Source organism: Syngnathus typhle, linkage group LG5, assembly GCF_033458585.1.
Source record: "Syngnathus typhle isolate RoL2023-S1 ecotype Sweden linkage group LG5, RoL_Styp_1.0, whole genome shotgun sequence".
Lineage (NCBI taxonomy): Eukaryota > Metazoa > Chordata > Actinopteri > Syngnathiformes > Syngnathidae > Syngnathus > Syngnathus typhle.
The window spans coordinates 18,187,407-18,197,215 of record NC_083742.1 but is presented as its reverse complement, the minus strand read 5'-3'; the positions used below and the strand labels follow the sequence as shown (position 1 = coordinate 18,197,215).

The 9,809-nt window shown below is 43.4% G+C and overlaps 1 protein-coding gene across 1 annotated transcript; it reads left to right on the top strand.

Annotated features, from left to right (window-relative positions):
* Positions 1–4,989: 4,989 nt before the first annotated feature.
* Positions 4,990–5,883, top strand: foxb2 (forkhead box B2). Its single transcript, XM_061279606.1, has one exon. It carries the CDS (start codon positions 4,990–4,992, stop codon positions 5,881–5,883), a length of 894 nt encoding a protein of 297 aa, XP_061135590.1.
* The last annotated feature ends 3,926 nt before the right edge of the window (positions 5,884–9,809 follow it).

Below are 9,809 nucleotides of genomic sequence, written 5' to 3'. Positions count from 1 at the left end.
CAAATTAGCCTCGCTTACATTCAAATACATGGAGGACAAAAACAAAACAAGAGAAACTGGGTCAAAACTCCTTCATAGTCTTCCCACGTTTCCAAAATAATGTAGTTTAGGTCAAGTGAACATTCTAAATTGTCCCTGTGAACTAAGTTGTCAATCTGTTAAAAAAGGAGGTTGGTATGTCGCTAAGCCGGAGATGAAGGTACATGAGGTGCTTAAAAAGAGGGTAGATACATTTCGAGTTCCTAATTTGGTTTCCGTTCCAACTTTTACGGTCAAAATCAGACTTTTGAGTAAAATGATTTTCTTGCACTGTACGAGAATGCTACTTTTTATTTCTCGACTTGCTTTTTAAATGCCAAGAGTTACTTTGCTTTCAAATTGTGTACTTTTTAATCCCATTGAGTTAACTCGTGCTACATAAATAAAGCTGCTTTGCCGAAGGTAAGATAGAGAGGAATTAATGGTTTATTATGCTTTTTATTTTGTGTCGATTAATGATGCAGCTTCATTTATAGCAAATGATTTTGTTGGACCCCACGCTACAGCTCGCTGACCCAAGTTTGAGTACCACTGACGAGTGCAATGCTTGCATGCAAGGAGAGGAGGATGTGTAGGGTGGGTGGGGGGCCTGAACTTGTTGATGTCAATTCGGAAGGGGTACACAAGCTTCTTCGTTCCTATCATACCATGCAACGGTGCTATCCATGTGTGGCTACAGGTGCAGCAACAGGAAAGGAGCCTGTAGCACGCACACGGGGAGGCTTCTGTTGTGTTGGGAGGCTCGCAACTCACCCCGAGTCTGCAGTCCACCCTCCGCAGATAGTCCTCCATGTCGGCCTGCGTCGGCGCGGTCCCAGCGTGAAGCTCCACATAGGACAAACAATAATTCACTTAGGGACGTTTCTGTGGCGTGTCCATGCGTGTGTATGTGTGTGCGTGTTTGATGAGCGTGTGTATTGCTGAGTGGAGCGGAGTCCCCCCCCCCCCCGCTACGCTCGCACTGCAGCAGTCCCTCTGCAGCGGTGTATGATTGGCACCGCCCCTTCTCGCGAAGCTGGTTGGTTGGCTGCAGGTGACGGCCGGCACTAGTTGTAGTGGCGGAAGTAGAAGCGCGTAGGCTTCGTCGTGCATTACGACGTCAGTTTTTTTTTTTTTTTAAACTAACGCGCGTCGGTCATTTTGCCAGTAAAAAATATATTAAAAAGATATGGTGACGGAAGGAAGGAAGGAAGGAAGGAAGGAAGGAAGGAAGGAAGGAAGGAAGGAAGGAAGGAAGGAAGGAAGGAAGGAAGGAAGGAAGGAAGGAAGGAAGGAAGGAAGGAAGGAAGGAAGGAAGGAAGGAAGGAAGGAAGGAAGGAAGGAAGGAAGGAAGGAAGGAAGGAAGGAAGGAAGGAAGGAAAGAAAGAAAGAAAGAAAGGAAGAAAGAAAGAAAGAAAGAAAGAAAGAAAGAAAGAAAGAAAGAAAGAAAGAAAGAAAGAAAGAAAGAAAGAAAGAAAGAAAGAAAGAAAGAAAGAAAGAAAGAAAGAAAGAAAGAAAGAAAGAAAGAAAGAAAGAAAGAAAGAAAGAAAGAAAGAAAGAAAGAAAGAAAGAAAGAAAGGAAGAAAGGAAGGAAGGAAGAAAGGAAGAAAGGAAGAAAGGAAGAAAGGAAGGAAGGAAGGAAGGAAGGAAGGAAGGAAGGAAGGAAGGAAGGAAGGAAGGAAGGAAGGAAGGAAGGAAGGAAGGAAGGAAGGAAGGAAGGAAGGAAGGAAGGAAGGAGATAGAGAACAGTACGAGCATAGACAGCAGTAGTGCGCTCTACTTCAGCACCATGGACAGCGGCAAGCAACTCGAAATCATCACGCATGAAACAATTTCAACGAAATCTGCCGAACCATAATTGTCCAAAACATTGTTGAGGTTGTAATTGAATATGATTGCTTTCAAGTTTCTTTCTTGAAATATGTGGAAGGTTTTTTGCTGAAGCGGGCAAGCTTGGCGTCTTGTGTTGTTAATGGAAGCCGCAACACTGCAGAGAGAGCCGGCACAATTTAGGACACTCAGTTAATCAATATCAAGCATCTGATGCAAATGCAAGCAGAGCATCATGAAGTGGTTGGTTAACATATTCGTCACTTAGTGAGTCAGGAAGTTGTTTACTCAACCAATCCAATTTCGCAGTTAGCCAGGATTTGTCATTAGTCATTTGGTCACTGTGCCGACTATTCGGGGAGTTAGTCAGTAACAAGTTAAGTCAGTCTGTGAACCATTCAATCAAAACGTCAATCAATCAGGTGATGGATTGAGTCAGTCTGCCTGTCTGAGTTTGTCTGTTTGTCATTCTGTTTGACAGTTACCCAATCAGTTAGTGATCAATTTGACCAATGCAATTTCATCACTGAGTCAAAAAGTCATCATGTGAATTTTTCTGTTTTCCGATCGGTTTGCCATTCACGAGCGAGTCGGTCAATGGATTCGCCGCTCAACAAATCCATTCCTGTCAGCAGTCTGTCTGAATTCTGACGTCTGTCCGTGCACATTTAGAATGAAACACCTGGCTTCCGTTGCTCTTTTACAACAAACCTGAGAAGCTTGAACTCTCTGGACGGGTCTTATAGGACATCTGCTCGCCACTATTAAAACCACTTTAATTTTTCCACTGGAAACAATAGGCCTCACTAATTGATTTTAATGGCTCTCTTTGCCACGGCGCACCCCTCATGAGTCGCGGAAGAGGTCTTTAAGATTATTATTATTATCACTGTAATTGCCATTACCCCCCCTCCCTCACTTCCCAACGTGAGAACGCGGGAGGCGACGGTTGGAGGAACATCTTTGCCCTTAAGCCAAAAACATCATCATTATTGCCGAAGCCGGGAAATAAACAGACACAGTCTCCACCTTCGCATGCAGACCCCCTCCCGGACGACCTTGTTCCCTCCGCGTACAAGCCCACCGCTTCCTCCGCCGCTTGTAATTTATGCAAAATTAATTGATACATCTTTTATAATTGATGTGCTGTAAACTTAATGAGTAATTTATGTAATTAGTCAATTAGGGATAATTCCGACATATGTTGGCTATGCCCAGAAGGTGTGCTTTACAACCAGATATTTGTCCAGGAGTTTGGCGTTTTCTTGTGTGTGTGTGTGTATGTGTGCGTTTGTGTTAATTAATTTTGTTATGCAGATCTGCCATGGTGTCTGTTTAACGGCGCCCTTTGTGAAAACAGATTTAATATTGATCTTTCCTGAGCATAAAGAGCACCTTTTTTTTTTTTTTTTTTTTTTTTAGACCCGCAAGGGGCCTTCCCTCACGGTGCGGGAAAATCAAAACAAACCGAGAAGAGGAGGAATAAAGACAAGAAAAACACGTACGACTTGTGAATATATTAAAAACATTTTCCCGATTTTTTTTTAAAAATATGTTCCTGACGTCACCTCGGCTGACCTTTTGAGTGGCGTCGTGTGCGAGGCGGCTAATTAACTGACGGTGGGGTTTTCCTTTTTTTCTTTTTTTGTGAATATTCATACCTCGCCCCTTAATTACATTGTTGGACTTCCTCTCCGAGGAGGCCAAACTCACCAAAGGCTTAATTATTGCAATGTATTCGGGTGGGCCCCCGCATCCACCCCGCGAGAAGACTGTCAAGGACCCCCAGCCATGACACCTGGCCAAAGAAAGATGTGTATCGTTACAGCACGGAAGAGGGGCGAGGGTGGTTCTCCACCGAGAGTCGACGTGAAGTTTGTTTACATCCTTGTAGGATCCGCCCGAGAGTGTTTGAGCAGACAGACAGCCGCTGGACGGCCTGCCCTGCAATTAATCAACGGCGGCGTGCGCGAGTGTGTGAGCGCAGTGATGATGGTGCGCAAAGGAAGACATGATTTATTGTTTGCAAAGTCGCAAAGTGCAGTCGAGCACATTTAAGCGAGGCCGCCGTTCGTGTCTTTACCTTTGAAGCGCGCACATCCAAGTTGGACATTAACAAAAGATAATCATGCTGAATGGTTATCGGTCCCTTTCCGAGTTTAATTGTTTAACGCTGAGTGACGCTGTGTGATCGTTTTTACGATCGATTGTCACTTTTACTTTTTATCACTTTTATCCATGTGGTGACGTCACAAAACGACGCCGACATGAACAAATCCCCTCGCGTGTGGTCGAATAGTCAAACACTCAAATGTAAAAATGAGAAGACTCAATTAAGGAGCAACTCCTGCTGCTGGTGTCCCTCACAAGGCCACGCCCCTTAAATGCACGCTCGGCTAAAATAGTAATAACATTTGACAAGATACATTTATGTTATATTCTCTTCTAAGCTTTTGTACAATACAATGACTTTTTGGACAAATTAATAACGTTTTGATTGATTTTGATGAGTAAAATGAGTTTATTATGAGTAAATGATTCAGGAGCCTCGTCATGGAAGAAAATATTTGAAAGTCACAAAACTGTATATTTACTGTGGTATCGATCATACTGAAAAGCTGCATATCTCCTGACAATGTTTCTTGTGCCAATAGGGAATTTTTTTAAATACCCTCCTCATTCTTCATTTTTATTCATAAGTCTCTCTCACTCTCTCTCCTTTTCTCTCCCCCTCCCACACATCCATTCACAACTACCCTTGCGTGTCATTTTTAAAGTGTCTGGATAATAGCAGCCTCACAGACCTGCGGGGGTCTCACACACACACACACACACGCACACACACACGAATACAATTGGAAGCGGGAGCATCGCATATGAGGAGGAGAGCGAGACCAAAGTTGGACCACACGGCTTGCGAGCAGGCAACGAGAGGACATCTATGGCAACTGTTAGGCGAGGACTTGCACTTTTTTCGCACCAGGGTTTTTCTCCTCAGGTGATGTCGGAAGGCTGCCAAGTTTGCTAACTATTCATCGCCGCTCCTCCGATGGCTCAGACATTCGGGACCAATCTCTCCGTGGGGTAGTTACTCTGAAAAGGCCGCTTTGAAGTTAAAAAGGAAAAACAAAAAAAGAAGTCATGCCACGACCAGGGAAAAACTCCTACAGTGACCAGAAGCCTCCCTATTCGTACATCTCCCTCACGGCCATGGCCATCCAGAACTCCCAAGACAAGATGCTCCCCCTGAGCGACATTTACAAGTTCATCATGGAGCGCTTTCCCTACTACAGAGACAACACGCAGCGCTGGCAGAACTCCCTGCGGCACAATCTCTCCTTCAACGACTGCTTCATCAAGATTCCGCGACGGCCCGACCAGCCGGGCAAGGGCAGCTTCTGGGCCCTGCACCCGGATTGCGGCGACATGTTTGAGAACGGTAGCTTCCTGCGCCGCCGCAAGCGTTTCAAGGTGCTGGCGGCGTGCAAGAGCTCGCCCATGTTGCACTACTTCCACCATCACCACCATCATCATCACAAGCCGGAGCAGCGGGAGCCCCCCGGCCGCCTGCCCCTCATGCACCCGCCCACGCCGCCCGCCCACTTCCAAGGCTACCCGGGCATCCCCTGCGCCCAGCCGGGTGTCTTCAAACACCCGTTCGCCATCGAGAACATCATAGGCCGCGACTACAAGGGCGTGATGCCCCTCACCTCGGTCATGCACCATCTGGGCTACCCGGTGCCCCCTCAGCTGATGACCTCCGTGTGGCCCCACGTCGGGATGCTCTCCGAGCCTCTGGCGCCGTCCCCGGAGTACGTGCCCTTCGGGGTCCCGACCAAAAGCCTGTATCACCACAGTGCCAACGGGCCCGGGCTACCCGCCGTGCCGGTGCCGATAAAGCCCACGCCGACGCTCATGTCACACGGTCTGAGCGGGATGTCCTCTTCTAGCAGCTCCACCTCCTCCTCAAGCCACCACGGTGACGCTCTGGAGGGGAAAGGCAACCTCCTGCACCCGGCCCTCCTTCTGTCTTAAGCGAAAAAGGGTGACAAAATATTTGTATAGGCCGATTGTATCTTTTTGTTTGCACATTTGATTTACTGCATTTGCCATGTCTTACTAAATAGTACAATCAGACACGCTGAACCCAAAGAGAATGTAGTCGGAAAGTTTCTCTCAAATTCAATGTACATTTTATTGACGACATTTTCCTCCATTCGTCATTTTTATATGCTTGGTTGTAGCAGTGTATTGCTTGTATGAGAAATATTTATCTGAAGATTTATAAAGAATTTACAAATGATGGTCCTCAAGTGTTATTTGTTTATTTACGTGCATATTTTGGGCCAGTGAAAATATCTATGTCTTTTGAGGAAATTAGTTGAATCAATTTGTTATGATAAAAATGATTTTGATATCAAAATCTTACTAGGGATAAGGTCAATAACATTGTGTTTCCTCATAAAACACACACATTAGCTGTGTGTGATCCCATTATTTTACTGAAGTTGCTTGAGTGACAAGACTCGTACAAAATATTGAGTTTGTAAAGTGATGATATGGTCAGATGACTTTCCCCTTTGTGCAAATACAAGTACAGAATATGCTCACACATGATTTGGATGTTCATCTGAAAATCCCAAACATAGTGAGCATGATTAAAGGCGAGGCTGACCTGATTTGAATCATAACTTTTTTCCGTCTCGCGCAAAACACTCGAAAACATGGCTCACACACGCACGCACGGTGGGATGGACGTCGGAGCTGATGTCCCAAATAAATGGATGCGCACTTCAAACGGGAATCGGGATCAAGTTTTCCCTCTTTTGTTTGACGGCGTTTAAACGGTGGCTTTGAAGCTCGCCTCCTCTCCTCTCTATGCACAAAGCATCACTGAGAGTGACTTAGATTCAAGCCCCGCCATCCTCCCTGCTTAGCATCCCAAAGGCTCCTGGAGATGCCCCCCCCCCCCCCCACCACCACACACCACTCCAGTGTCACACCAGCCTCTGAACAAATAATTGACATGCACCAGCCGGACAAGAGAAGACGAAGGCGTGGGAGCGATGGAAAGAAAATAATTAAAAACCTATTTGGTGTTAGGGCAAGTGGAGCACACACATCAACACGGTGGTGACCTCTGTTCTCCTGTCGAGTGTTCAGTTAATCAGCAGGGTGGACTAGTTTCAGATTATTTTAATAATAAAAAAAAAAGGCTGCTCTTATAATGACTTATTTCTTGAGTTCCCGTTCCTCCCAATTCAGTTTTAAAAAAAAAGGAGTGCGTATCTGAATGGGAGTGAGTTAAAAAAAAATGAAATCTCGATCTCATTTGTTTTTTTTACGTAAAAAAAGTTCATGTCAAATGTAAATTGTTTTCAGACTTTTTTTTTTTCAAATGATTATACTCTAATCAAGTATCTATAATGAGGCACTGTAAGTGGTTAGCACAGGGGTCTCAAACTCATGGCCAGAGGTCCATTTGTGGCCCACGGTATGATATTAAGGTCGCCGCTTGACATCAAAGTTTAATATTACAGTGGAGCTCTCAGCAAATTGTAATTGTAATTCTCGTGTCTTTTTCAAAACAGCTAATTTCAAGAAAAAGTGAAGACAGGATTTTTTTTTTTTTTGGTCCTCCACCACAAATCTTGTAATCTCAATCGGCGTCAATGACGACAAGCGTGCACGTGTGTGTTAATTCCCTAATTTGCAGGCTCTAATAAGCCTTGCTGCACTACAGTATAATTAAATGGCACCAATTAAGACGCAATAAGAGGAGTAATAATGCAGACATTAGTGCCCTCTGTGATCTGTTGAATTACAGTATGAGGGCTTTATTTTTTTTGCAGCAAACAGATAAATAGTGGTGCCAAAAAAAGGCTGGGTCGACCAACTTTTTTGTCCCCATTGAAAATAACGGAACTAGAAATGGCGACACAAGACTGTAAGTCAGTAAACATCCTGCTTTTTTTTCCCGCATATTTGCGACAGTATTATAACACAACGGATCACTGTATAAAATTTGAGTTGAAAATGAGAAATATGAGTCTTTTGAACGACTGAATAAAACATGGGGGTCAGAGGTGTGTTCGTGTCACAAGTGAAACGACAGTGTTGCATAGGCAATGGGGCATTAGTGGGAATTAAGCACCCTTCACAGGGGCCACAAGTGTAAATTCGACATGCGTTGTTTTACCGATAAGGCCATCATAACGAGCATTTTAATTTTCTTCTTAATCATCGTACCTCATACAAGCTGCAAAACATAATTGGCTGGAGATTCATTTGCAAGTCAGTGATTAACACCCATCTTGACCGATCTATAACCACAAACAAGATTAATATTAAGTGTTGAAAAGGGTGGCGAATCAAACTTCATTCTAATGCTTTGGCAAACAAGGTCAAAATTTGGGGGGGATTTAGGGTCGCATCTCGACTTCAAATATTGAAATGTTGTATCAATCAACGAAACATCTCAAGGACTAGTTATTTTTTGCCGGTCCCTGGAAATAAAATAAAAAAATAACCCAAAAATAGCATCTTTAAACCAAAATGGTGGACTTTGGGGGGGGGGGGGGGGGGTTACGCATGTTTTTTGGTGACTTTTTTCGTGGGTCTGCTCATGATAGACAAGCCTACCAAATTTCATGTTGCTAAGTGAAACCGGCTTTGTTTGTTTCATTTTAAAAAACAGAGCATAGCTATTGTTCCTAATAAATGTAAAAATTACAGAGTTTGAACATTTAATTTAGCAATTTCAGCTAGTCTTTTTTTAACTGTAGTTGTGTTTGCCTTTCCCACATGCTTCAAAGACCAAAAAAAAAAAAAAGACATTAAAAAAGGTTCACATCGAGGACTTGGACAAAGAACCACAATTTGGAGGGGGATTCGGATTGTACTGAAACACAATGTGAATATTTGTGAATGTTTGCGTGAGAAGTATTAAAATGAAATGCGCGGTATTAAAATATTGAAGCATTTAAGCACCAGTTTGCAAAGATGTGAATTAACAATAATGTCATTTTCTCTTTTTAGTGTGAATTGCAAAATATCATCCAAGGCAAGGTCCTCCTCTAAGTCGCAATGGTTTATCTCTGCATCACAAGTGAGCACTTTAGCTTTTATTAGCGTAATAAAGTCAAGCTTCAAATCCGCAAAAAGCCTCCTGACCTCTGGGCCCTGTCACACTCCTTCAATTAATTTTTTCCCATCCATATTCCATCTCGCACACAATGAGTATTCTATTTCCCATTAGGATGTATTTACCAGACAACTATCGCAGAGCGTTGTTAATATTAGGGCTTGTTGTATCGCAGAAATTGGCTCAAAATATTGAGAAATATGTTTCGAGTAGTGTATTCATCTGAGTGACAATCATCTAGTTTGATTAGATGGAAAAAGAAGCAGCTTGTTGAAATCTTAAGGCTTGTTTGGTATCATAATAAACCAAAGGCCAGACAGAGAGACATTTTTTGGTGAAAAACAAAAATCCGATTTTATTTTAAGGCCATCTTGCCCAGCCCTCAAGTTAAAGTTTTAAGCCTGGTGGTGATGTCACTTCAAGTTTTAACCATTTTCTCATGTGTTCTCCTTTACATTTATTTGGTGAAGAGACTGTCTGGCCACTCACTGTTTAAGAGCCAATTCCAGTGTGCCCTCTAGCGGAAGAAGGTGGATAACTTATCTTACAAATAGGCCACAAGTGCTTACTCTATTGCTGTGTTCAAATTCATAGTTTGCGTCCTTTGAAAGCATTAAATGACGTCATGTAGCCTGAAAATAAGTCGTCGAGGACGTAGTCTTTGAATTTGGACGCCGTTTGCGGTTGGTGAGTCGGAAGGTTTTGAGGAAGGGACGATGCGCAAGTGCAAAAGGTTCCGATCAGAAACCGTTACAAGGTCATGGTTCTTTTTTTTCAAAGAATTATTAGAATTATTTTATTGTTTTTTTGGGGTCAA